Source organism: Buteo buteo, chromosome 11, assembly GCF_964188355.1.
Source record: "Buteo buteo chromosome 11, bButBut1.hap1.1, whole genome shotgun sequence".
Classification (NCBI taxonomy): Eukaryota; Metazoa; Chordata; class Aves; order Accipitriformes; family Accipitridae; genus Buteo; species Buteo buteo.
In genome coordinates this window covers 30548194-30575384 of record NC_134181.1, presented here as the reverse complement: position 1 = coordinate 30575384, position 27191 = coordinate 30548194, and the positions used below count along the sequence as shown (strand labels likewise).

Sequence of the window (27191 nt, the reverse complement as noted above, 5' to 3'; positions counted from 1 at the left end):
GCCAACATACTGCTTGGACAGTGGACAGCACAGACCAGCACTGAGATTGGATAACACGGTATTCCCATGGAATTGATGTCAGTGTTAGGCATTGAGCTGCTTAAGTCCATTTAAAAAATGAAACAAATAGCATTTCATTTTTGCATTTAATGACTGATTTTTGTTTTTTCCCTGGTAGGACACTTCAGCTCTCTGTGCTTCAGTTGTCACCTCATTGCTATATTGGATTTTCTTGCCTAGTGGAAGCAGCACTGGGTGACTGAGGCTCTAGTTGAAGTGAAAGGTAATAGATGAGTGAAAAGAGGGATTTTATTTTAAAATCATTGCACAAGAGTTCATACTGGTTAATCTCATCCTTGTGATTGGTGGCTTTGACTTAATATAGCTTATGAGAACTTTTGATGAGTCAGGCCTGTGGTTCCAGGAGAAGGTATGGCATTTGTGTTTGCATTTAATTTTTTTTAATATCTCTAGCTTAATCTCACATAAAGCATTTTGGTAGAAGGCAGTGATTCTTCACTGCTGTTTAAACATTGATAAACCAACACTTCAGCCTGACTTCACTCTTAACCAAGCATACAAATGCAAATGTTACTGCAGTGATGCTATCAAACTTCTCTGGGAGGAAGCTGTGGCTGGAGAGCACTGTTTCTTTACTACTGATTTTGTGGCGATTTCAGTGAGGCTGGTATAACTGTAGCTGATACGCCAAAGGACAGTTATTGAAATGGCTTATTTTTGTGGCTGATTCTTCTAAACTGTGAACAGTGCTAAGAAGTGGACCTACATTTCTCTATGGAAATTACACCAAACGAAATCACTGTTGTAAGGGAATTGGTACTTCAACAGGCAAACAGCTCAGAGCTCTCTATATGTAAAAGAATGGTAAGCAATGCTCACTAGATTTTTATTATTTTATTTTTTAACCCGTATTTATCCTTAGGAGTTCTTCTATGCCTATTCTCACCACTGAGGACTTTCTCCTCCTGAGTGTCCTCATCACCAGGAGGTGGGCAGACAATGAAGAGTTGGGTGTTGGGGAAGTTCCCTGTGTGCAAACACAGAATAGTCCTTGTTGTCATCCAGAGAGATGTTTAACATGTTCCTGTCTCGGAACAAGGTGTGTGTATCACAAACCCCAACACCTTTCCATCACAAAATGGAAACAAACCCACAAAGACTAGACTCATCACGTCCCTAAGTCCTGCTGCTGCCTGCCCTTTTGTGACCCTTCTTACAAAGCCCATCTGTGACTCCTCCATCTCAACTGTAAATTCCTCATAGGCCTTGAAAGCCAACAGGTACATTTTCAATCAGGATAAGTGGGGAACTGCTTGTCAAGAAAGCTTTGCTGGTGACCACCTCATTATCACAGCAGATATGCACCGTGTGGCGCAGGCGTATCCCCCAACTTCCAGCCCTCCAGGGCTGAGGAGGATTTATCTGAGCCCTGACCATCCTGCACCAGGCAGGAAAGCTACAGATCTGCAGACCTGTCTGGGGCTGGCAGTCTTCTCCTCTTGGGAGTGACTTGTCTGAGCCTTTCTCTTTGTGAATGCTTGCATCATCTTTTGAGAATCTCTGGGCTTCAGGGTGAGCTTTTGAGCGCCCTGCCTCGGGCATGAGCAGCAGAGGTCTGGAGAATCTCTTACAAAGGAAGCCATACAACCACCTCTGCATTAGAGCTAGTGTTGGTTCTCAACTCTTCTCTTTACTGTGCAGACCAAGGTCAGTCATACAACACGTGACTCTCACCTGTTTAATATCCCTCCCTTTCCTGAAGCTGCCCCATCTTCTCAGAGAAGTGGGAAGAGCTTTTCAAGGACACCTTTACATGTGGCTGAGGTTGAAAGGGAACCAACCATATCAGGATAGACAAAAGGACAGTACCTGAGCAGCCACACATCCATAGGCTGCCTACAGAACCTAAATAAACTCTCCAACATCAGTGGCTGTTTGCTATAGGAGCTTGCAGAAATGAGCATAATGCAGATGTCAGAAGTGCTTTAGTGATACAGGTGTGTCACTGTGCATCAGACTATCTGCAGTCACTGTTTCTGTCTTGCACTCTCGTTCTGACTATTCAGTGAGGTGCTGGTCATTGCTTCCTGACCTCAGCCCTTTGAAGTTTGATGTTCTGGTATCAGCCAGCCTGCCTTGCTGCATCCCGAACGCTTGTGGCAAAGCACTACTCTTTCAAGCACATGTGAGGACAGCGGCTTGCCACAGTTTTGCATAAGCCTGTGTCTCCCTACTTCAGGTGTGCATCCTGTGTGCATGAGCTCAGACTCTTGAGGGGAGCTGAGTCTGCAGGGCTGGCAGTACAATTTTGTGCCCCCATGGGGAAGAACAATGCTCTTTTTCAGGTTCCTCTTTCCATGACATGAATTGTGACAGACCATCTGACTCACTTTAACATCTTGCTTGAACTTCTGAGGAAATCTGTTTCCTTTTCCAAGGCAAACATTTTAATTTAGCTATTTACATATTCGGAAGGTGAAAGAAAACATGTGCATGACAGAGAAAACCACAGGGAGTGGCCCTGTATAATCCTCTGGTTCAGCAAGGTTTAAGTGGTTTGTGTCAACCATTGGAAATGGTGATGTCTAAGCCCTCAGATGTAAATGTCTTTCTGCTTATAGTGGTTTGCTGACCCTACCTGATAAGGTCAGCAGATGTTGCTTCTGCCCTGGGGATAAGCACATCCCCAGTCGGTGATCCTTTTCCATTCACGCTTCTTTCTCTATTAAAAAATTAAGGATATGAGGTTGGAACTGCACCTTTTGGACCCTGGAAAAATTGGTAGAACTGGAACTAAGCAGAGTAATTTGAGAGAGTGCCCCAGCCACCAGTGTTACCCCACAGGGGTTAGCACTGAGACTTCCAGGACTGGCAGTTGACTTTATGATGCAGAAGGCAGGAGCAAATACCCACCTTTGGACTCACCATGCTTGCACGAAGCTCACACAGGTCAGAGAGGTGGTTTATTAAAACATTCTTTGAATTCAGGGTGTGCCAATATGGCACTAACAAAGAGAGTTGTGCTATTTGTGTTAACATCAGAAACCACAGTAACAGTCTCAGATATGTCCCCATCCTTCTGCCTGTCAGCACTATGTGACACCTCCATAGTGGTGTCTGAAATTGATTCCATTTGGGAGGAATTCTTCCCCGGCTCCAGCAAGGAGCTTTGTCCCCCTGTTCTTCTTGGAGAAACTAGAATACTTTTCTAGGAACACCCCCCGCCCCGGCCCTGACTGGTGCTTTTTGGGGACTGGCAGTGACTCCGCTGATGTCAAGAAACCCCACTCTTCCTAGAGAAGTGTGGGTAGAACAGGGCCAGTTCTCCAGCAATGGGAGGAGGAAAGAGCTACAGCGGCATCGGGACTAATGGCACCATCTTGAAGAACCACCACAGCACAAGGACGAGTTGGGCACTGATGTATTTTGCATTGAGAGCATTTGAAAGGAGGATGGAGGAGATGAACTGGTAGCAAAATCCCTTGCTCCAGCTCCTCTTGGGCTTTTCACAGAGCAGAGAAGGTGCACTGGTGCCACTGGGATGCAGGGGTTCAATCCAGCTGCAATTCCCTGGACATTCAGAGCACAAATCTGAGTACTCTTGAGCAAAGTCAACCCTGCACAGGGCTGTGTGCTGGTGTGGACCACCATCAATGAACACGGGGGATGGCAGCAGAAAGAGGAGTAATCCTTTACTTGTGTTTTAAGTAGGTGTTTCAAGTAATTTTTTTTTTCTATATAGATAAATAATGTTAATTTTTGGAACTGATTTTTTTAATAGAGAAATAATGTTTATTTTGGAACTGATTCTAATGCTTAGACTGGCTTGAGCTTTGTATGGTAATTTAGACTAAAATAATTGTGTTATTATTATTAACCTTCCCATTATTTGGGATAATCAGGACTTGATATGAAATAAAAGAAAAACAAGTATATGACAAGTCCTATTGCTCCTAGACCATTTGAGTGTCTTTGCTCTGCTGCCAGCTCCAGAAGCGGTAATTAGCTCAGCCACATTTTGGTGTGGTGGTTGTGTCTGAGCTAATCCAGCATGTTTCCAGCACAGCTGGTGCTGGCCATGAACCATGAAAACCTGTAAATCTAAACCAGACTCTGGAGCTATGTTGAAGAAGCCGCAATAATTCAGCCTTCAAAAGTGGGGGCTGATTAGAAAGCAATTTACCTACTGGTGGATCCAAACGAGAAAACAGTTAGGAACTTAAGAAACAAAACTGCTTCATGTCTATGAATAAAAATGGATGGGAAAGGAGGATATGTGCTGTTTCTAGTACTTTTAACATAAGGACCAGAAACAACTAGTTCAATTTGCTTTTTAATAAAACACTAGGTTTTCAGTGCAAAAAATATTGTAAAAAAAGGATTACACAGTTAAAAGAGAATCCAGCAATATTAGTTTTCTTTAATCTCATTTTAATTAAATTCCAGGTTCTATCCAAATATAATGACAGAAAATGAGTAAAACCATTCACCTACTAAGTAGCAAATAAATCATTCATCCCTTTCAGTATTAAAATATAAAAGTTAAAAATCTGAATAAATATATAAAAACTATATAATTGCTTAAATAAATTTATAAAAATAGATGTATTATATAAATTAATAAATACAATTCACTAGCAGAGAGAGGTACAAAATCAGTCTACTGACAATCAACTTTTCTTTTGAAAAATAATTGCAAGGTAAAAATATAAATAACATTAAAATTACTGAAATCATGCTTTCCTGTTTGCTTATTTATGTCATGATTGGTTAATTAAAACACCCTGACTTACATTACTCCATCCTTTTTATATGCTGTTGCAAATAAAACAGTATAAATAATTTTATAATAAATACAATCAATAACTTAAGACATTCACCTTTTAAATATTAAACTAGTTCATATAGTTATAATATGTAGAATAGCAAGTACATTATCAATCTTGTTCCTGGCATCAAACCAATCACATAACTACTGATAGGTCACATTTAGCTGAGTCTAGTATCTTAAAGTTATTTTTTCATCCTGATGTATTACATTTCTGCTGAGGAGTACATTTTTGTTGTATTTTGCATAAGTTGTTCGTATCTCTGTAAAACCCACCAGATGTATGTCTTCTTCTCTGCCATTTTCATCCCCTGGACCTGGCTATGATCCATCTGCAGAAGGTCTTCATTCTTGCAGTTGTAATGCCCAGCTCGTTCACTCAATGTCACATTTAGCTGATAGATAGTTGCATCGACAAACTGAGTTAAAAACTCACCACAGATTAATTCCATCTCGCTTCTCAGGTTTTGCAAAATATTGTAAAAAATGTGGAAAAAGCAGCAGTCTGCGTCAAAAGCTGGGCATTCGGGTATTTTCTTCACCATGTCTTTGGCCTGGGAGTCAGCAGTTAGCCAGCTGTCAGTTTTGGGCGTTAGAGAGCTACACGCATTCTGTAGGGGAGGAAGAGGAGAGAGAAATTATCAATCTTTTTCGTTTACATCTTTCCTAGTAGTCGCTTCACGTTTGAATGTCTAGGTGCATACACACCTATCTTTCAGTTTGTGTGTGCTTGGTTGTTTTTTTTTTATTGTTCAACAGCTGTATTAACACCTACGCTCCTTTTATCAGATAGGTATTGCACACTATCTGTGGCTGTGATTGTGCAGTACTTTCTATCTTAATACCCTGCTTGCTTTTTTTTCAGCTTTTTAAAGTCTTTTCTTTTTTATCTTTGCCATATGGGCAAAATTTACTCATGCAAGAGATTTGCTTTGGCCTGAGCATATTTTCATCTGTTTCAGCAGAGATGGTTTGATTTCAAGAATGAATTCGGGGAAATGTTTACGTTGGTTTTTATCAACGTACTCTTGGGAACACGTTCCCCAGAATCAAAATTTGTCTGAAACGTAGACACTTGGGTTCAGTGCACATTTTACCATCTCCAAGGAAAGGATGGGTGAGCAGGATTTTTGGCAGAAGTGCTCCTGACTGCTCTAGTACTAGGATCAGACTGAAAAGCAAGGCGATTCTATCCATGTTACCACTGATGTGACTAGTTTCCTCCAAAAAGATGCCTGTTTCAAGCCCAACATGACTCGGGAGACTGAGAAGGAGCAATGCATTTAGTCTGGAAGATCAGAGCTAGCAGTTAGCTGAGGCAAAGTTGCCCAAGCTTTCCCCAGCTGTCCTAGACATTGCTCCAAATCTGCCCTACAGTAATGCAAGATAAATGCTTTCCTTGTTGTATGGAATACAGAGAAGAGACTGTTCCTAACCCAAATATTTCTTTTCTGATAGTCTTTTTAGTGTTTTGTAATAATTTGAGAGATTTCTCCACAGTCATAGACACAACAAATGCAAGATAGTACACTTACGTAGTTTTTAAACAAGGTAGTCACTTGCTTTTCTATCACTGATGCTAAGGGCTTTATTCTGGTAGTAAAATGCTTCTGTCTCTGTCCTGTAGTAGATTTGCTTTCTTCTGAGGTGGCTGTTGGTGCCAAGGAGGCCAAAGGAACCAGTGAACAGAAGAGGAAGATTGCAAACCTGTTGATCTCTGATTTCAAATGAAGAGGGGAAAGAAAAAAAATTACAATGATCAGTCTCAAGCCTCTACATCATTTTTGCAAAACTTTCTGATATTGTGCAGCATGCTAAATTTCTGAGGCATATAGACATTAAGCAGCTGAGCTAGCAATGAACATCAACCAATGCAACCTTACAATGCATAGCAACATTAAGTCAGACCCACCTGCTTGGCGTTTCATGGCAGGCATGGAGAGCAGTTGACTTGGCTGAAAGCTAGCTGAACGTTGGTGTTCAAGCTGCTTGTTGTCTGGAGTGCTGTAGATGTGGACAGCCAAGCTGCATTTAAGTACTGTGGAGTTTTGCGTCAGTGGCTCCTCCATGGGTTTTTTTTTTTTTTTGTGGGTGCTAGTTTGGGGTTTTTTCTTTTTTGAAAGATTACATCAAAAGTTAGTTCAAATGCGTCTTCACTGATTATGATCTAGATGCAGTTTCAGACTGACACAGATGATGTCCTGTATCATCTGTTTGACTAGGAGCTCAGGACACTTGGCTTAGCCATCCCATCTTAGCCATCCCATCTAAATCCTTGGGCTCTCTAAAATGTAGGATTTAGAACATAAAACTCTGTTGTTGTTTTTTTTAAAAAACATGGTTGGAACACGCAAGCACATTATTGGTACCCAAAGCCAGCAACCTTCTCCTGCAGACTTAATGTAAGAGTGGGCTAATGCAGGGAGTGAAAAAGCCATGAGGGGCTCGTGTGCAAGGCAGACCAGGCCTCCAGGTCAACATATAAATCCTTTTGCTGGATGTCTGTAAGACCTTGTCCCTGAGGTGTGACCCTCTCGCATAACCCAGCAGAGGATGTCCAGGATCGCACCTCCCCATCTCTGTCGCCCATCTCTCTAACTTCCCTGAGGCTATTTTCTGTTTCCAGTAACTAAATGCAGGAAATTCCCATACACACAAAAACAGAGAAAAATTGTTCCTAGGATTTACAAGTATGAGGCTGTGATCAGAAGAGGACCTGCAGCACTACTGATAAGTTAGGACAGAAAGGAGGGCAGAGAAAACCCCTATGAACATACTTTTGTGAAAATGCCAAGTGACACATACACACTTGTACTTCCCACCTCGGTGATAAAAGATACACCTGAAAGGTAGTCATAGATTCAAAGATGAATGTGTGTCAAGTCACCAGAAAACTTTTAGGGAACAACATCTTGGTGTCAAAATAATCAGTTCTGTTTTCTATGTGAAATAATCTGACTCTGAAAATAAAAAGCTTGGTGTGCACGTGAGCTCCTCTGGAGTGCCTGGGACTGGTACAAGGACTGTTCTCTTGGCTGAACTGATTCCCAAGGCTTGAAATGGGAATGGACGCTTCCCTTGTACTGTGTTGCACTGGGGTCCCACCAGCCTGTAACTTCAGGCCTCAATTGTTTGCCTGAAGCCACAGTAATGGAGATTCACAAAACGAATGTGGTTCTGCCACTGTGCTGCAAGGGAGCTCTGGACAGCCAAGCAGAGGGATACAGCCATCCCACAGGGATGCATTTCTTCTTGCACAACCCATGTTCCCAGGTGCTAAATAATGCAAAGAAAGAGAATCAGTTATCATGGCCTATGGTATGAGGCAGCAGACAGTACAGCAGAGTGCTGGAAGAGAACCAGAAAAGGACAGTTCCGGCAGACACTTTTTTTAATTTGAGGGTTTTATTATTATTTGGGGTTAAAACGGAGAGAGAGGGAGAGAGAGGTTTCTTTGTGCAGGGTGGCCTTTAGGAACATCCCTACAAAGACGATGATGGATATGGATGGCTCCTTTCAGGTAGAAGGGTGATCTTGGCAGGTTGCTTGTTTGCAAGCACCAAAAAAGCAGAGAGATTCAGCTGGTTAGTGCCCCACAGTGCATTGCAAGATGTGTGGAAGGTACGTGAGCTTGCACATACAAGAGACCATTAGGCACCGGGCACTGCCAGTCCCCTTCCAGCTGCCCCAGATGGGTACAGCCAGGGAGGACAGACAAGGAATTGCAGCCAGTCTTCCTCCTAGAGCAGGTAACATCGATTTGTGCAGCATTGATGGCAATGGGGCCCAACTATTTGTAACAGGGGTAGAAATAAGAGAAGCAGCATTCTTACAGCTTGGCTTTTCCACGAAACACGATTCAACCACCGGTAACACTCTTTCAAAGATTTTTAGAAGATTTGACTTCATTTTCGACTAAGCTGAGGACAGCAGCTTGCCTGGTTATTCCACTCCATGGCATGCCACTATCTCTTGGCGTGTGCATGCTCTGCGTATCCTTTCCTATCTGTACACAGCTGTGATAAGCTGCTGAGCCGATAGGGTAGCAGATAAGCATCTGTCCTGTAAAACCCAACCCGAGTGGAAGTTCAGCTTTCCACCATGTAACCACCAGATGCTGCAGAGCATCTGCAATTCATCTGGTGAAATTTTGCTGACACAGGCTGCTCTGTAGTCTCCCTAAAATGGAATTTATAGCCATTGCCTCAATACCTATCGCTGGAAAAAGCAAATAAACCTCAGAGCGTGGAGACCTGAATCTGACCTAAGATAGATGGCTTTTGTGCCTCAGGCTCATCTACTTTTTCCAAGTATAAGAGCCGTTATTTTTAGCTGTGAACTATGTTTTCCGATGGCCTCGCGCTGCTGTGGCTGTGGCAGCGGTGCCCTCCACGCCAGTGAACAGCACTTTTACAGCTAACTGAGAACCTGACTGCTTCCTCCCTGAAACCTGAGTGACACTCAGGATGTAGATAAGTGAAATGGCAAATGCCATGCCACAGACCCTTGTCCAGGGGACAGTCCTGATGCTGCACCCTGCAAATGCTGTACGAGGCCACCCGCTCTTTCCCCGGTGGGGAGCAGCCCCCAGAACCCAGGGGGAGATCCAGAAAACCAGGGATTTATTCCCAGCCTAGGGAGCTCGGTGCCATCCTAGGCTCAGTCCATGGCCCTGCTCGCAGAGCTTGGTCCCCGGTCCCCAGGGCGTATGTGTCCCCGCCATCTCCTAGCGACAGGGACGCGTGCTGCCAAGCCAGGGACTTCTGTGCCAGGCTGGGGCTGAATGGCAACACCCGGCTGCTGCAGCATTTCAGCTGCTTTTTGGGAGCACCTGCGGCACCTGGGTCTGCAGGACTTCCCCTGCGGCATTGGCAGCTGGGTAGGGGACCAGGGGGGCACAGCTGTGGGGACATGGCAGGGGGTCTGCGGTCTGCAGGGTTCTTACTGCTTCTCTCCTCTCCCTCTCTGCAGAACAAGTCCCGCTTCAATGCATGCACGAACCCCTGTGGAGGCCAGCTGGGGCCGGGGACAGCCGCAGCCAGGCAGGAGGAGGCCGTGCCACTGGGTGAGGAGAGCCCCGATGTGCTGATGGAGCTGCTGAGCGACCGGCACAGCCCCTGGGCCTTGCTGCCGGACTGCAGCCCCCAGGACCAGCGCCTGCGGGAAATGGCTGTGCTGGCACCCGAGCTCGTTCATGGCTCCAACGTCTTCCAGGTCCTCAGGTCCCTGCGGATCGTTGGCAAGGGAGTAAGTGCAGCTGCTGGTACCTGTAAAGCTACCCATCTCCAGTCCAGGAAACCATGTCTTCCTGTTGGGAGGGAAAACATCCTGGGAAAAGGATACCTTCCCTGTCCCAGCATCTTCCCAGATGCCACTGTTGCAGCTGGGGTAGACCTACTGGTCCCCCCACCCAGTGTGTTGCACTGATCTGTGTTACACCTGTGGATCAACACTACATGTCCATGTCACCTGGGCCACGAGGTGGCTCAGGGACACATTGGCCAAACCCAACTCTCTGCAGGTGGAGGAGGTTGACGAGGGTCTGTTGCAGTTACAGCAGCTGGAGGAGCTCATCCTCAGTACCAACCAGATCAGTAGGATAACCTCGGCCAACCTGCCCCGGACACTGAAGGTGAGCGAGTGATGATGCCTTGCAGCAGGACGGGGAAGGAGGTCCTGTCTGGGAACGCAATGCAAGCTGAACAGCTCGAGGGAGTGCCAGGAACGGCTCATCGCAAAGGGGGTTTGCTGTTCCCTCTGTCCTGGGCAGGTCCTGGAGCTTTGTTGCAATGTTGTGGCTGATCTGCAGGACCTGTGCGCTCGGCCTCCTCCGGAGCTCCAGCACTTGGGGCTTGGATACAACAGGCTGTGCGGCCCTTCGGAGCACAAGTACCTCACTGCGGCCTTCTGGTAATGCCACAGGCTGAACATGGGCTCCTGAAAGGGAGGTGGGCGGCTGTGACCAGATGACCTCAAGCCATCAAAGTGGCCCCTGTTAGGAAATTACAGCCCTTCAGCAGGGTTGTTTCTTTGCTCTGTGTCCCCTGCCTGTGCAGAGCAGTCTGTCTCTGTTTGCTGTCTTCTGTCTCATGCTCTAAGGTTGTCTTGGTCCGTGGCCAAGGTGTGGAATGGGGAGATCACCTGGGGAACTGCCTTGACACCCTGCTCACCACAGTTCCCCTGTCCCTGGGCAGCTTCCTTTTTCCATGCCCTTCCCAAAGCCCCTGCTGGGAGTCTGCCCTAGGAAGGATCTAAAGCTTAGGCTGCATCACCAAATGATGCAGTCGGGTGGCTAATGGATGCTAAAGAAACATGATTTTGGGTTGTGGGGCAGGCTGCAATGGACTATATGGCTCAGGAATTGGCCTCTTGAGATTGTACCATTGGATTCCCCAGTGTGACCCAGTTTGTGCTGGGGAAACACAATTTTTGTTTCTTTTTTTGCCCCAGGGTAGTAGCTCTCTATCCTCAGATAGGTGCTGTTTGCCTAACCTTCTTCTCTGGATTCTCTTCTTAGGCCAAATCTTGTCTCCCTTGACCTGAGCTTTAACAACTTCACAGATCTGCTGGGGCTGGTCTCCCAGCTGTCCAGTCTGCAGAAGCTCCGCATCCTGCTGCTCCAAGGGAATCCGCTGGCTCTTATTCCCACTTACAGAGGCTTCCTCGTGGACAGCCTGCCCAGGCTTTCTATCCTCGATGACATCCACATAGGGCCTGAGGAGAGGCACCAGTTCCAGGGTTTGGCGAGACAGCCAGGTGAGCCTTCGCCTTTGAACCTGTCTGTGCTGACCCCACAAGTCAGAAGGTGGTTTCATCATGGTTGAGCTAGGAGTCCTCAGGGCAAACTCTGGATGCAGTATTGACTTCCTTCTTGCCTCTCCTCAAATGGAGATTTTTCTCAGTGCCATTTTACCCCATTAGTACAAGCGGGGAGACAGGCAGAGGACCCTGTAGCAGTGTAATTACAACTGAGGTGGGTTTAGCCTTAGTCAGGTCCAAAGATTGCAAGAACAACCTAGTCCTAGCACTGTCTCAGCGTCATGGCCTGCCCCCATCTTCGCTTCCTAGACACCGTCTGGTTTCAGACCGTGCGTTTCCCTCTTGAGCTGCTGAAAGAGGAACGTGTCCACAAGGAAGATGCTCACATGGGTGCTGCACTGTCTGCACGAAGCAGTGCCGCCCCTGCAGCGTGGCACATCCCCGACTGGGACGAGAGCAGAGGGCTGGGGACACCCAGGGATGGGAAGCCCCTCTTGATGGCCCCTGCTCAATGAGTTTATGCGCTGGACATGCTCTTTGGAGTCTAAAATGTTAACCAGGGAGGCAAAGCAACCAAGCCAGGAGATGTTTGCATGGCTTTGGACTGACCCCATGTGGCAGTGGCTTGTCACAGCGTTAGCGCAGGGCGGCATGGAGGGATGCCAGGTGGTGGGACACGGCGTCCTGGAGGCTTCTGCTTGCTCTGTGCCTTCCTCACTCTGGAAGGAGCGTGCTGCAGCTTCATAGCAAGATTGTCTTCCTTTTAGAGCTGATCAGAAGCGAAGCACAAGTGGTTGTGAGCATTGGGGAAATCAAGGGAGTCCCTGATCCCAGCACTCGTCAGCAGCTGGAGGTTGGCTCTGAGGCTCCGGTGATCACCTACAGCTACTGTGTGACGTACAAGTTTGTGGAGGGAGAAGAGATCGAGGGTGGTAGCAGCACTGAGGTTTGTGCTTAACTGAGATCTTGAAAGCAACAGGCAGTGTCAGGCCACAGCAAAGGGGACTTCACCTCCAGGCTGCGAAGCAAGACCATTTGTAATGGACCTGGCGTGGGCAGCAGCAGTACTGGGGACAGAACTCACATGTGGCCACATCTGGCAGGACAAGTCCCTGCTGCCCACGTTCCCTGTCCCTCTCGGGGAGCCCAGTGCTTCTCTGCACGTAGGAGTGCGTTCACACATCCCCTCCCGCTGGCTGCAGCAGACCTCTTCCCTGGCGATGGTGCCCCTTCTTCCCATGATAAGGGTAGGCTGGGGAATGGGATTTTGGAGGCAGCTCTGCCCCTTGGTCCTGATGTAAACACAACCAGACATGCCTTGCCAAGAGATCCTTCTCTGTTCCAGGTAACAAAAATCCATCAGCGTCCTGTAGTGGCCACCTTGGATGTGGACAGCTCTGCTCAGGACACGAGGGAAACAAAGGGCCAGCAGGAGCCTGCAGCCATGGAGGAGCCCAAGGCCCACTCTGGTAAGGAGGAGTTATAAATCCCCTGCCTCACGGCTCAGGGCAGGCTTATGGCTCTTCCTGGCATGCGGTAGCATCAGGACATCCCTTGCAGGGTCGGCTGCAGCTGGGCTGTTACTGAGACTAATGGATAATGAATTGGCACTGCTCACGTCCCGGGGGTTGGTCCTTCCTGTCCTTGGGAAGGAGAGGTCTCTCCTCAGAGCTTTTTTGTGTCCCTGCACAGTAAAGGTGTTTGTCACCCCTGGAAAGCCCTGGGCAGACACCATCGACTGCAGCTACAGGAAGGAGCACACTGCCAAGGACTTAGTGGGCCTGAAGTCCTACCTGGCATGTGGAACGATTGTCTCAGTCGTGGAGGAGAAAGTGAGTGTGTGGCAGAGCTGGATGAAAGGGAAATAGCTGTTGGGAGGCCCTGCAGCGGCAGTGTTCCCGCTGGGAGGTAGCCTGGGACGCCAATGATCCCGGACCAGGGTCCTTGGGCGTCCCAGCTGCTGCAGCACCAGCTCCTCTCCCCGGGCAGGTGCTCTCATGGCCTGTTGACGCTGATCCAGAGGAAAATACAGTCACGAAGGGGAAGGCAAGACAGGGTCTGCAAAAGGACGGTGCCAAGGTAGGATGCTGGGAGAGAATGATGTCCAAACACCGAGCTGCAAAAAAAATAATGGGAGAATGAGGGCCTTTCTCCTGGGCCAGTTTGGTGTGTCAGAGGATCTCCCCTCCGTGCCAGACCTCTTGCCAAAGTCCCCCCTTGCTATGGGAGGAAGGCAGCAGTGGTTTTACACACATCTCAGTCTGGATGCAGTGGTGGGCAAGGGGCTGGGTCGGGGTTGCTTGCTGTCTGATAAAGGGACCCCAGCCCTCTGCTGAGGCTTGTCCCCATGCTGGTGCCCTGCAGGTTCCTGTGCCCGGGGACAAGCAAAAAAAGAAGGAGAAGCCATGTGAACTCCGCAGCAACCCTCCCATTCGGAGGACCCTGGGCACCCAGAGGGTGACCCTGGAGACCCTGCTGGCCACCGAGGACCTGGTGGCAACTGTGTGTGACTTTGGGATCCTGATCACTGAGCAGCCGCTGCAGCCACCAAGTCTGGAGGAGAAGGTAACGAGCATGTCCCAGGGCAGGGTGGTGAGGCAGGGCTGCCAGGGACGGGCAGCGCTGCAGGCTGGGGTTCAACATGTCCTGCCCTGCAGCTGGCCCAGGCATCCATCCTGTCCATCCCTCAGTTCTCCTCTCCATAAAATGGGGCTGAAATAATCCTGTCTACGCACCATCCATCACTGCTGGTATCGTTATTTAATGTTGATATTAGTGATGAGTACTGCTACTTTTTATAGGCCAAGATTAAGAAAATAGATGAGTTTCTTTTTCCATCTGAGACTGTGAAAAGCAACCACTCATGCTTCCTCTGATGCTCTCTCTCCCTTGGCATGGCAACACGCACCAGCTGTACCGACACTTTCTATTTCCTGGATTCTCTTCTCTGAGCAGCCCTGTCACTGTGCTCCTGCTTCCCCTCACCCTTTTCCTTTGCCCTTTAAATCCTGGTGACAGAACCCAGATGGTGATGGCTGTCACAGGACTGAATCCGGGCAGTGAATTAAAATGGTCTAACTATGGAAACATCTCTCTTCACAGGAGAGGAAAAAAGGCAAAGGCAAGAGCGAAAAAACAAAAGCAGAGAGTCAGTCCAGCTGGAAAACCACAGCATCTACCAAAGGTGACAGAGACTAGAGCTGGCTGGGCAGAGGGTGGTGTGTGCAAGAGCAAACAGCAGCGGTGCCCGGCCCGAAGGCAGCCACAGGTCCCTGTCACGCTGCCAGCTCTGCTGAGCAGGGTGCTTACTCATATCCTGAGCTTCAGGCTGTGAATACATCCCATTGACTGCGGGTGCTGTAAGGTTAGACACATGCCCGGACACCTTGTTGAATTGGTGTCTGAACAAGCACCAAGGGTGGGCTGCCGGCTGTCCTGGGAGCGACACACACCTACCAGTTTAGCGTGCCAGGGGAGAAGGGCAAAGCAGATTTTTGGGTGAAAGATGTACTGCCCACTGTGTCGGCTGCCAAATGTGGCCGGTGGTGTGGGCTGGCACGGACAGCTGGGAGGAGTGCTGTCTGGGATGCATAATAAGGTCCTCATCCATTTCCAACTCACATCTCAAAGCACTTTGCAGAGGGGATTATTGTTCTTTCTGGTTTAGAGATGAGATGCACAGAGAGCGCCAGGTGCCCCAGCCAGCTCATGGCGGGGCTGGGAACAGACCTGGGTCTGCTGTCACTCATGAAGGGACCACCCTGACCCCTGACGGGTGTCCCCTGCCTCCCCAGTGCAGAGGTCACAGTCTGCTCAGCCAGCAGTGTTGCTTAATCCACCGGAGACAAACCTCACCCTGCCTCTTGCAGGTTATTTTTCCAGCAATCTTGTTTTGACTGCAAAAATAGCAGTGCCAGCACATCGGAGGGGTAATGCAAGAGCAGGAGGAAGGTGGGGGTGGGGGGGGAAGGGGTGGCAGGGCGATACTGAAAAGCTGCTCATGGGTAGAGGAGAGCATGGAGTGGGCCAGGCCTCCCCAGCACCACTCGGAGCTACCAAAGGAGCCTCATGTCCCCGCTTTGCCATCAGGTTTAGTCGCTAATTTAAGAGAGCAATTAACCCCCTTCCCCAAGAGCTCTGGGATGCTTTTCAGTACCCTGCCACCCACGGTGAGGTGCCCGTCTTTGGGGAGGATCTCAGAGCCCTGCAGTCCTAGGCTCTTTCTGCGCTTGAGGAAGCCTGATGGCCTTCCCAGCTACCTAAAAAGAAGAAAAAACTCCTTGAATTTTTGTTCCCCACAAGAAGATGTGCATTTGCCATATAAGCTCAGACTGTTGCTGAAGCAGGGACCTGCTGTCAAACAACTTAAGTTTAGCAGTGGTGTTTTTTACTTCCTTTCCACCCCAGGGCCTGTGGTCAGTGTGCATGTAGGAGGTCTTCCCTTCAGCTTGAGCAAGAATGAACCCTTTCTGCAGGGGGTTCTGTGGCTGGAGATGGTTTTGCATGCACAGAAAGCCACTGCTGATGCAGGAAACCCAGAGCGATTAGAGACTCGTGCTTAATTTGGTATCCCCTTATGCCTGTGGATGTGGAGGCAGGCCAGCTGCACAGCAAGGCCACTGAGTGCATATTTCAAAAAGATGGTGTCTAAAAATCAGCTGCCCCCACAGCTGGCTACACCCAGTGCCGGCAGTGTGCCATGGCCATGCACTCCACTGTGACTCATGACTCACAGTTACACCCCGATTGCTGCTGGGGTGGCAGGTGGGCTGCTCAAGCGCCGCTGCACGCAGTGTCTGCAAGTCCTGGCTGCTCCATGAGTCACCAGATTGCACCGTTTGGCACTTGCTCATCACCTGGGTACCACGTACCACCTTGGAGCTGCGGCAGTGGCCATGCTCTGGGGCATGGAGGCCGGCTCCCAGCCCTCGCTCTGCTGCAGCCGTGCATCCAGTGAGGCTGTGCAGGGACCGGCACTCTCACAGCCGGGAGCTGAGGCTGATTTGCATCCCTCCGTCGGCAAATGCACACAAATAATAAGTCCTCTCAGAGGAATTGGGATCCCTTCCAGATGGCTCAAAGAGGAAAGGCAGCAAGCTTTGTCTCGAGCAAACAATTTGCCCAGACATTGAAGGATGTCTTCGGAAGTAGTCTCACGTAGGTCTCATTTTGCCCCACACTTGATTTTCCAGGATCCTTGAAATGATTTATTTCTGCATCCTTCTTTTTTCCTAGGAATTAGAGAGGAGTTTAACAACAAAAAGCAAAGTTCCATACAGATCGATTGCCTGCTTAAAGATGGGGTTTTGGGCTTCTTACCTGAATTCATATTCAAATAGATTTTCCCTCAAGGCCCAGGAAGTCAGTGCTAACACAGTGGGCATTCCCCCCCTGCACACGGCTGTTTTAGGGTAATTTACTCTGTCAAGACAGTGACAGATTTACTTCTTTCCACAGGAAAAAGAAAAAACAAGGACTCTGCTGAACTGGAGGAGGGTCGAGGTCTCCAGTTGGTGCCGCTGACGGTTCAATTCCAGATGCAGCTGGTTCGGTGGCCCTCAGCAGGCGGTACCCAGAGCCAGGAGAGCACGGCCGTGGCAGAGGGGAAGGCTCAGTAATGTGTGCATAGCAAAAGAGTGAGTGGCCAATAAAACCCACGGGGACGCCGCGTGGATCCTGGTTTAGCTGACTCGCCAGAGCTGGGAGATGCCAAGGGGCTGTCGTGGTTGTCTGGGGCTGCTGCTGAGCTTCTGCAGCACACAGGAGCTGGTGGGGGCTGTGTGGGGTGGGGTGTGTGGGGTGGGCTGTGCAGAGTGGGCTGTGCGGGGTGGGCTGTGCGGGGTGGGCTGTGCAGAGTGGGGTGTGCGGGGTGGGCTGTGCAGAGTGGGCTGTGCGGGGTGGGCTGTGCAATGCGCAGGGGTGCAGTGCCCGGTGCAAGCCCCCCCCCGGCCCCGACCGGCGGGGCGTGGCGGGGCGTGGCGGGGCGGGGCAGGGCGGGGCAGGGCGCGCTCCTCGAGCGGCGCGTCTCGGCGGCGCGGAGCGGGGGACAGTGGTGGCGGCGGCTCTCGGTAAGTCTCGGCGGCAGCTTTGCAGACCGGGAGGGTGCGGGGGGGGGGGTTGAACCGGGCCATGCCGGGGAGCACCGTGGAGCACCGGGCTCCGAGCCCGGACTGGAGCGCCCCGGACCGGGCGGACTCTCCTCTGGCTGGGGCCGGGACCGGTGCGGTTCCCCGCGGGCTCCCGAGCCCTCCCGGGGGGCGAACGGCCGCCGCTCCCGGCACAGTGGTTCTCGTCCTCGCCCGCAGCACCTCGGTGGGACCCAAAAAAAACCCAACGGCGAGGGAAAACGCTGAGACCCGTCCCGGTGGTTCCCCGGGCTGGGTAGTGCGCTCCGTCCCTGCGAGACGGCGGGCGTGGGAGTGGTGCGAGCGCAAGTGGAAAGTGTAAGTATGCAGGTCTAAGTCATAAACGGCTTGTCTTCCTCTGACTGCGCAGGGCCTGGGTTCTGCACTGGAGATTGCCATGTATCCTAGGATTAAAAATCTCGCACTTTATGCCTTTTCAATCATGCTGCTGGCGTGGGTTTTTTACATGAAGAAAGAGGCAAAGTTGGCAGCGTCGTCGGCAGACCAGAAAGTGGATGTAGCGCATCGCAAACCACAGTCTTTGGTTCTGGACAATGCTGAACCCAGCAAATGTTTGCCAAACTTGACCCTTGCCAATTCTTCTCTCACCCTCCCAGAGCTTCACCGTGTTTTCTTAACATACAAGCACTGCCGGAACTTCATGGTTCTGCTGAAGCCTTCCAGGTGTGGCAAAGACACGTTCCTCTTGCTGGCGATCAAGTCTTCCCCGATCAACATAGACCGGCGAGTGGCAATCAGGAACACGTGGGGGAAGGAGGTCTCCATTGGTGGCAAGCGCATCAGGCTGGTATTCCTGCTAGGGCGCTTGGAGGCCAAAATGCAGGTACAGCCCCTGCACCAGCTGCTGGCTTACGAGAGCCAGGAGTTTGATGATATCTTGCAGTGGGATTTTGTTGATAACTTCTTCAACTTGACCCTCAAGGAGCTGCATTTCCTCCGCTGGTTCATGGAGGACTGCCTGCACACCAGGTTTGTGCTGAAGGGCGATGATGATGTCTTTGTCAATACTTATAACATTGTTGAATTCCTCCAAGAACTGGACCCTGAACAGGATCTCTTTGTTGGAGATGTGATCACCAATGCCCGGCCCATCAGGAACACTAAGGTCAAATACTTTATTCCAGAGTCCATGTACAGAGCCCCCTTCTATCCTCTCTATGCGGGTGGAGGGGGCTATGTGATGTCTAGAGAGACAGTGCGCCGCCTTCAGAGCACCGCAGAGGACACAGAACTCTTCCCAATAGATGATGTCTTTGTGGGAATGTGTCTGGCAAAGATGGCAGTGACCCCAAAGAATCACGCTGGCTTTAAGACTTTCGGGATCCAGAGACCTTTCAATCCTTTTGATCCATGCTTGTACAAAGAGCTGATGATTGTGCACAAACTAAGCCCAACCGAGATGTGGATCATGTGGACGCTGGTGAAGGATGACAGCATTAGGTGTGCAGTGTCAGTAATGCACAGCTACAGAAGGGGTTGGAAAAGAAGCTACTGATGAACACACTGGGACTGTGACGGGTGACAGATACAGGGTACTTTTAAACTAAAAATCAGGTTGTGGTAGAAACGTGTCCTCTACTAACAGTCTGTACTTGAGCCATAGGGGTTTGTTTTGCAGTAAGTCTTTTTCTGTCCGTGGGTTACTGAAACAGTTGAGTTGCCATAGGGTGGGGATGGGGCTGGTAGCTCGGTGAGACACAGCACAGGGGACTCAGCTCTCTTCCTCCCAGCCAGACTGGAGCCAGAGGAAGTCACAACTGCCACAGGGACGTGGGTGACGGGCCACCCGCTATGGAGGCTCCACAACACCAAGGCTGGTGTCTGACTGCCAGCCAAATTCAGTCTCGTGTAGGAAAGCTGATGATGACTAATGGGTGACAGAGCACTTGAAATTACTTGGAAGGGGTGGAAGAGAAAGGCCAGTGTGTGCTGCTGGGTCCACCGCAGTGCAACTCCACTGTTCCAGGCCATCCAGGAATCCCACAGGTCCTACCAGACAGCAGGAGAAAGAGAGTGGAGTGGGAAGAAAATAAAATGCCTCAAAAATATATTGCCTTAACACAGCACGATGATCCAAGGGACTGGGCTCTGACTTGAGCTTTTTGGATTTTACAGAAGTTTATTACAGGTTTACTTGCACTGGAAGCTTTTGCACAAACACTTTCTGTTTGGGTTTGAGCAGAGCAATATGTCTTGAATAGTCACAGTGGTAGTTAGAGTGGCTGTAGCTTTTCATGTTGTGTGGGAGGTGTTTGGGTTTGGGGGTTTTTTGGTCATTGCTGTTGTAATGTTGGGTATAAATAAAATAATACAGTTTTGAAAAGTGTTTTCACAGGAGTATTCTTGGGTCTCCTGAAAGCTAAGAGCACTAAAAGCCAGAGAAGGCTGAGCTCTGGTGCTGGACATTTGCATTAAGCAGTCATTGATATTAAAGAGGATAAGGGTATGTGGAAATGGATACTTGCCACTTCCTTGCTGTGAGCTGCTGCCGTTCTCTGCCCCTGTCCAGACAAGATGTATTGATACAGAAGCGATTAATCTATGAGTGTGCTGGAGTTGCTAATTTGAGGAAAGATCAAATATGAAACTAAGATTTGGTGATACTTTTGTGAAGCTCGTCAGCTTCAGGGCGTCTTGCTGCTAGATCAGAAGCTGCTGTGCTGTGTGCGAACAGGAAGCAGCCTGGAAGCTTTAGAAAAAGGTAGTGGGTAGAGAGGAAGTGTGTGATTACAGAAATCAGCAATTTATGTTGTGCTGTTGTCATTGCTGTCTCTAGGGCCAGCTGCCCAGCGTTCACCACCCACCAGATGTGAGCTGGAGCTTTCAGAGGTGCCCGGGAAGTGCTTCCAGGAGGTCCTTACTTGTACTGCAGATAGAGAGACAGAGGACATCCCAAGACCAGAGGTGTGACAAGCTCTTGGGGCAGGCTGGCTGTCCTGCCTTCCAGTGGGCTGGTGCAGTGCTGTACGACCTCAGGCTGATGGACTCCTGGCAGTACTTGCTGCCTTGGCTTTCTAAAGCACCTGGTGTAGTTCTAGCTTAGCACTATGGCGTGACCCAGACTCTTACGGAGGGAGCTGCCACTCTCATGCGAGCTGTTTCTGTGGCAGATGCGAGTAGGCGTTTGTCTGAAAAAAGAGCTCTTGCAAGGGGCAAGCCTGTGTGTGTCCATCCTCAGTGTGGTCTTGCATAAGCTGCTGCTGCATCATCTCACTGCAGCCTTAACAGGGATTAATTAGCTGTATTAGCTATACCTGAGAAATGGTCTGCATATGGTTTCAGATATGTTGGCTTTGTAAACAAGGCTGAGTATCAATCAGCAGCAAAACCTAGTTTCTGGGCACTGTTCTCTGGGCACCGCTGGTTGTTCCAGAGAAGAGACTGGACAGAGCGGGTACCATGGTACCCCGTGAACTGCTGTGGCAGCATTTTTCTGATCCACTAGATGATTCCAAATGCAAACTCAGTAACATAATGTAGAGCGTGATGTCATGTCTGTTGTGGGCTTAGGTGTATGGGCTAACCCCTGATAGGCAACTGTCACTTCCTAATCAAGGTGTCAGGCTCTTTTCCACCCTATTTTGGAGATGATATACCACTCATGCTCCTCGCTCCAATTTTGACTCGACTGAACTGACTACTTTGTTCCTGTCACATCTGAAGTTTAGATGTGTGTGGGTGCTGCGGGCATCTTGGCAAGTAGGAGCGGGGTGTACAGTGAAACAAGAAGTGGGGCAGCAAGGGGGCTGGAGCAGGCCCTGAAAGGGGAAGACTGAGTTGCTTTGCAGACTCCTGTAGCAGTGTTCATCTGTCATAAGCCACATCTCTGCCATGCAAGCATCAGAGTAGGGTTATTATGGCATCCTGAAAGGAACACAACCTGTATGTGCATTTGGGTCAGTGGCTTGGCAGACATCCTTACACTGGAGCATGTAACAAATTAGAGCAGTTGTGGTTAGAGGCTGACCTGAAGTTGCATTTGGCTCTTGAGGGGTGTGGTTGTGCCACTGCTGCAAATAATCCTCTCATGATAGTGTTTTTTTTTGCTCATGCTCCAGCCCAAAGCTGTGGTTAGCACCTCCTGACTACAGGCACAGCAGACCCTGGCATCTTCCTGTGAGCTTGAATTCTGGACTGTGCCATCCTCCTTGGATACAGCAGCACACAGTGAGGATCAGGAGCAAAGAAAGGTGGTTTGTTAATTCCTTTACTACTTAATCTATAAATGTACAGTGCTGTGCAGCTGAGATGGCATTTGTTCAAAACGCAGGCAAAATGAGACACAGGCAGAAAGGCTTATAGTACAGCTGAAAAAATTCCTAGTCAACCACAACTCAGTTTAGTAACAGCAACCTCAACACAGATGTAGTGCATCAGATGCTAATTTGTGGTGAAAAACCTATGATTAATGTGTGTTTTACAAAACCTGATGAATAGGGATTAACTGACTCAAATCAGCAGTGATAAAGTTCTAGCGGATGCTATTCTACAAAGCAGTCTCAGCTTAAGTTTACGTTATCTATACAGTTAATATTGCAAATTTCACATTAAGCTGTCAAGTTAGAAAGTAAACACAGTGAAAGACACCTGTGGTTTTGAAGCCTGCAGTGAAACATTAGGCTTGGAAAAAGAGAGACTTAAGATTACTTTCCTGAAACTTGTACTGGAAAGCATCCAAATATGTAAAACTTGCTTTTGCTCACTGCTGTGTAAATAAGTATGCAGCAGTTGCCACAATGACTTTGTTTATAACCACAGTATCTTGAAAATCAAATCTCCCTTTGCTTCCTGGGGAAGGCAGATGCCTTACAAGCGCTGACTCTTGGGTCAAAGAGGCTGCTGTACTGAACTGCAAAACTTCACTAAGAGCAGCCTGGGTAACTCCACAGAAGTTTTCAGCTCTACAGCAAATGTTTCCCCGGATTGCAATTAAGTGTAATTTGATGCAGCTGTCACTCAGCTCTATTACAAACTTTTAAGTTCGAATGGAAAACTGCTTAATCTCTTATCCAAATGGGCACACCCACAACAGATGCTTTTGCACAGTTTAATAAAGGTATCTCTTAAGAGACATCATTTACTTCACAGGTTTACAATAATTACTTTTAACTACACTTCTTTGGCTGATAACCTAGTTAGTCTCCAAGTTAGAGAGCTCTCACAAACATATCAAACAAGCAGTAGGACCCTCCCAGCAGAGAGACAATTAACAACAAGCTATCCTTGATAGCAGTTTTCACATTTGCATAGTTAACATTGAAATAATTGAATCCATTAAGTATTACAAACAAGATAAGTTACAAACAAGATCAAGGCCTTTCAGATACTTGGAATTGACTTGATTTGTAAAGCCATCCTGTTTGGGTTAAAAAATGGAGTCATAGGCTTATTGCAGCAGTTTCCCACTATCCCACACTTACTTAAAAGTTTGGGACCTTTCAATTTGTGATTGATTCTCACATATTCTATGGTGACACCGAAGTTCTTTTCAGTCCTCCCGAAGGTAAGGGTCCTCACCTGCCTCTGTACTTCCCAAAATACCCTGTGGCAATGAAGATTCCTCTCCTTGAGCTTTTATGAGCTCTTCTGTTTGAGCTTCAGCTAATTTGGTCTCTGCTTTCTGGGACAGCTGTCGCACTTCTTGCACCTGTGATTTCACTAGCTGAATGTGGCTGCGGGCTGTCACTGAGGCTTGGTCTGCACCTGAAAAGTAATAATTTAAATATATTGGGTTAGAGGAGCACTTGGCAAACCTTCAATTAAAGAAATTATTGTCTATAATTATCATCTGCTTTGCTAAGTGTTTCGATGGCTCTTGGGCTATGTTAATGCTAAATGCATTTACTGCTCATTTACCTTAAACAACAATATGCCTACTTTGAAATTTCTTTGCCCCCTTGAATTCTTCCCACCCAAGTGGGTTACAGCCAGTGTCTGATCGGAGTGATCAGCTTGTGCTAGTGGGTTTGAGAACTAAGCTCAGCCCAGTCATCATGTGCCAGGAACTCTCAGTCCTTGTCCTGTCCTGTCAGCTACCAGCAGTGAGAATGTCTGTGGCACTGCTGAACTCAGAATCCCATCTCCTCCTGTGCTCCTACACATTCTGTGTCTTTTTCAGGCACTTAAGAGTTAGGGTGTCCCTGTATATTCATCGCTTTCCTCCCCTTCTCCACTCCAATAACTTTGCTGATTTACCATAAATCAGCCCAGAACTCAATCACAGAGCTATCAAGTCTCTATGCTTTTTGTGAAAGAGTATATACAGGGAGAAAAGACCCAAATTAGTATACTTCCTGAGTGAAAGGCAAATATTCTCACTCTTTAATACAAGTTAATCCAGCTAGAAAGATCTGTTGGACCCCATTGGTAGCCTTATTTCTGTGGCTCCCAGAACCATGTTTGAACACTTTTAAAAGTGAACGCATTTAAAAATGACTAAACACTTCCTTCAAACATTTTTTTGCATGGTTGGTTTTGATCTAAACCACATGTGAAGTTTCCAGGCCTAGTTCTCAGAACAATTCTACTAGACCTGTAGACATCAAAAGAATGTAAGTTCTCAGCATCTCTAAAAACCAGGCACTAGTTGTAAATTGGTATGTTAAATGAATGTATATTCTGTGTTTCTCCCAACTCCATTCTCATTCAATAAATACTACCTAAATGCTAGGGAAAAGAAACTCTACATATTTCTGCTTGTGCCTACCTGATTGATACGCAGCTTCTGCTGCCATCTCTGAAAGACGTAACGCTGTCATCCAGCTGGATTCCAGCCTTAGGTACTCCTGCTGTTTTGTTGTCATCTAGGAGTAAAACAAAGTATTACTTAACTAGATGTAACAGTATCTGAATGCTTTTCCAAACAGTGCCTTTGTGAAAAGGCAAGCGAGACAAGAACTTTCTGAGCAGAATTTTAAGAGGCAGATTGCTGACTGAAAGGACACGATTGCTTACATCAACTCTGGCTCCTATTACCACCTGCCAGACTGCATCCACCTCTTCTGAATTCATTTTCCCAAGAAGATTTGCGTATTGCTTGTAGAGAGACACCAGTGTATAAACTGCCTAGAAAGGAATCATTTCACACAATTACATGACAATCTGTACATCTCTGATGTTGTTGCAGTGTTAACTGGTGTTAATTAGGAAAACTGCTGAATGGCTCCAAAGGTGCTTTGTTCTCAAGTTCACTGCAATTTTGGAGGCAGTGACAGCATTTGCTGTCTGCCCACAGTAGTGCTGTGGATAGCATCTCTTTATATACTTGCCGTACTAATAAGGAAGTAAACTGGAATGCCAATACTTTACTCAAATTGGCACTCTCTTAGAAAATTAAAACTGTATCTTGTTGTTTCAGACTTAAATATGGCTCACACCATTCTTCTCATGAAATTCAAGTTTATGACCCTAGAAATGGGCACAGAAGGTAAATAAAATACCTAAGAACACAGGATGGCATATCCTACTTACTTAGGAGGCAGGTATCCAATAACTGCTCCAAGTTTCTTTAGCCCCAGTTCTGGGACGTGGGTCATTTTGGCTTAAGTTCAAGCTCAAAGCAACAGTCTAACAAAGCTAAAAATAACTTCCATGTTCAATGTAGTAGAGCAGTGAGCCCTGCTGCACTATTTCCTAGGGACCTGACACTTTCAAACCCCCAAACCTCTTTTATTAAAACTCATAAAAAAACCAAAGTCCATTTTAAATATGGTTTAACAGGTGTAGTTAGTGCCAAATAATTTAGTATCTCCAGTATTGACTTGCTAGCAAAGCGTGTAATCTCTCAATTTACCTTTGTATATTCTGTCATTGCTTCAATCAATGCATATGTTGTTTGGGAGAGGAGTGTAGAAGTACTGTCTGTTACCAAGGAAACTGCTCTTTTAATCAAGGCATCGTTACTGAGAGAAATGGAGTTCTGTTTCTGAAAGACAGGACATTTGCGTGATGTTTACACTGACTTTCATACGGATGTTATTAGTAACAAATAACGGTAAGGAAAAGCACCACTGTTAGTTACCAGATTGGACAGCCTAATCCTCACTGCTGTTTTGCCACTGTAAAACAAGGCAACTGTTTCTGCAAGGTGTTATCGAAGGCAGACACTGTCCTCCTCATTTCTCTTCCTTAACAACTATGTAGCTTAAACACCTGTGATCCCCAAGAAGGAATACAATTCTGAGGGCAAGTTCTAGTTTGTAAAATGTTAAGCAAGTATTTTTGAATAGTAAACTGTTTCTAACAAGCGGTGCTGTATGTATCTCACTCCTGATACATTACCTCCACAACTGGAACTGCACACAAGGCCACTCCCAGCCCCACGCCCACCATTTGGTGCCATCGTCCGTTCACTCCTGGGAGGCAGTGTCTCCTAATATTGGCCAGAACAGGGAAGTTTTGTCTGGAAATGCAAGAAACAAAGTTAAGTACAAGAACTAATCAGTGTGTGGTGGGAAATGGGTATCAGAGGAAAAGAACACCTAGAAGCTGTTCTATGTGACCTAGTCTCTATCAAGCTTCTGTAAGGCAGCTGCGTAATAGAGAATGAGTAAGTTTGGTTTAAATTCTGTTATATATTACTTAAGTGCAAGAAAAAAAGACAGGCACAGTAACTAGTGCATTATTAATCCTTTGAGAGAGGAAATGTATCTCATCTGGTACCAACACACTGCTAATATTCAATAATATTGAAGAACAAATTAAAAAGCAAGCTGAAAAGTGGTATATGGTACATGCAGCTGAGCAATATGACTGGTAAATAGTTTGCTGCGATCCAGTGACACTTCAGGCCATCTGTAGTCAGTTTTATTTACATCCAGTGTTGTGTAAGTGTCCCTGGGATCACCAAAATACTCGAGCAGAAAAACAGAAGCACCAGTCATGAGAATTTTTGTGTTGTACAGCAATTTTCTGAAAATAACTGGCCGGCTTCCCTTCTTTTACGCTGTGTACTCTTAAACTACAGACCACCAGCGGCAAGCCCTGGACGGGTACCACAGCTCCTACTGCGTGTGCTATTCCAGCTGTGCCGTGGCATCTGGAGGCGGATGAGGTGCGTTATGGCCCTTTCTGTGACCCAGGCCGCCGCTCCAGCCGCAGCTGTCTTGATAATATCGGGCAAACAAAGCGGCTGGGGACCGACCCGAGAGGCTGACTTCAGCCCCGTCGGCCGCGCCCGGCCCGCTCCAGCCCCGGTGAACGGCGAGCGCGGCTCCACTTAAATGCCCCCGCCGCGCCCTCGGGACCCGGAGCGGCGGGGCCGGCCGTGGTACCTGAGGAGGGAGCAGCAGCTCCGGAGCCACCGGCTGCCAGCAGCCATCTTCCGACTGGGCGGGGCGCAGGAAGTGACGTCAGCGCGCCGCGGCGTGTGTGTGGGGAGGAGGTGTAGCGGAGCGGGCGGGGTTGGGTTCCCGGCCTGGCGCATGCGCAGAGGGCGC

General features: G+C 48.1%; 3 protein-coding genes across 4 annotated transcripts; 2 read left to right on the top strand and 1 right to left on the bottom strand.

Annotated features, from left to right (window-relative positions):
- The first annotated feature begins 14 nt into the window (after window positions 1-14).
- LRRC43 (leucine rich repeat containing 43) lies at window positions 15-17226 on the top strand. Its single transcript, XM_075041291.1, has 13 exons — window positions 15-77; window positions 179-283; window positions 9821-10096; window positions 10371-10481; window positions 10620-10759; window positions 11367-11605; window positions 12376-12554; window positions 12954-13077; window positions 13301-13440; window positions 13598-13687; window positions 13973-14173; window positions 14711-14792; window positions 17066-17226. Exons 3-13 carry the CDS (start codon window positions 9938-9940, stop codon window positions 17224-17226), a joined length of 1626 nt encoding a protein of 541 aa, XP_074897392.1. The 5' UTR covers window positions 15-77; window positions 179-283; window positions 9821-9937.
- On the top strand, window positions 17133-26990 carry B3GNT4 (UDP-GlcNAc:betaGal beta-1,3-N-acetylglucosaminyltransferase 4). Of its 2 annotated transcripts, XR_012652297.1 has the most exons (4): window positions 17577-19194; window positions 20531-20658; window positions 21813-21944; window positions 26720-26990. XR_012652297.1 is itself a non-coding variant. In XM_075041292.1 (2 exons), the coding sequence occupies exon 2, from the start codon at window positions 18131-18133 to the stop codon at window positions 19247-19249; it is 1119 nt and encodes a 372-aa protein (XP_074897393.1). In that variant the 5' UTR covers window positions 17133-17244; window positions 18104-18130; the 3' UTR covers window positions 19250-20152. The 2 variants fall into 2 exon arrangements, 1 of the variants encoding a protein (XP_074897393.1); XM_075041292.1 differs by lacking the exons at window positions 20531-20658; window positions 21813-21944; window positions 26720-26990 and adding an exon at window positions 17133-17244 and having other exon boundaries at window positions 18104-20152.
- On the bottom strand, window positions 22788-27105 carry DIABLO (diablo IAP-binding mitochondrial protein). Its single transcript, XM_075041293.1, has 6 exons — window positions 27027-27105; window positions 26035-26155; window positions 25547-25678; window positions 24709-24819; window positions 24461-24557; window positions 22788-23457 (listed from the first exon to the last, which is right to left on the bottom strand). Exons 1-6 carry the CDS (start codon window positions 27071-27073, stop codon window positions 23243-23245), a joined length of 723 nt encoding a protein of 240 aa, XP_074897394.1. The 5' UTR covers window positions 27074-27105; the 3' UTR covers window positions 22788-23242.
- Between the last annotated feature and the right edge of the window lie 86 nt (window positions 27106-27191).

What these genes read in the sequence shown, in the direction of transcription:
- LRRC43 (XM_075041291.1), top strand. Translation starts at nt 9,938, where the DNA reads ATGGAGCTGCTGAGCGACCGGCACAGCCCCTGGGCCTTGCTGCCGGAC. An exon ending in TGCGGATCGTTGGCAAGGGA is followed by an intron (nt 10,097 to 10,370) that starts GTAAGTGCAGCT and finishes AACTCTCTGCAG; the next exon opens with GTGGAGGAGGTTGACGAGGG. An exon ending in GGAGCCCAAGGCCCACTCTG is followed by an intron (nt 13,078 to 13,300) that starts GTAAGGAGGAGT and finishes GTCCCTGCACAG; the next exon opens with TAAAGGTGTTTGTCACCCCT.
- B3GNT4 (XM_075041292.1), top strand. Translation starts at nt 18,131, where the DNA reads ATGTATCCTAGGATTAAAAATCTCGCACTTTATGCCTTTTCAATCATG.
- DIABLO (XM_075041293.1), bottom strand. Translation starts at nt 27,073, where the DNA reads ATGGCTGCTGGCAGCCGGTGGCTCCGGAGCTGCTGCTCCCTCCTCAG. An exon ending in AGCTGCTGCTCCCTCCTCAG is followed by an intron (nt 26,156 to 27,026) that starts GTACCACGGCCG and finishes TTGCATTTCCAG; the next exon opens with ACAAAACTTCCCTGTTCTGG. An exon ending in GTGCAGTTCCAGTTGTGGAG is followed by an intron (nt 25,679 to 26,034) that starts GTAATGTATCAG and finishes CCTGTCTTTCAG; the next exon opens with AAACAGAACTCCATTTCTCT.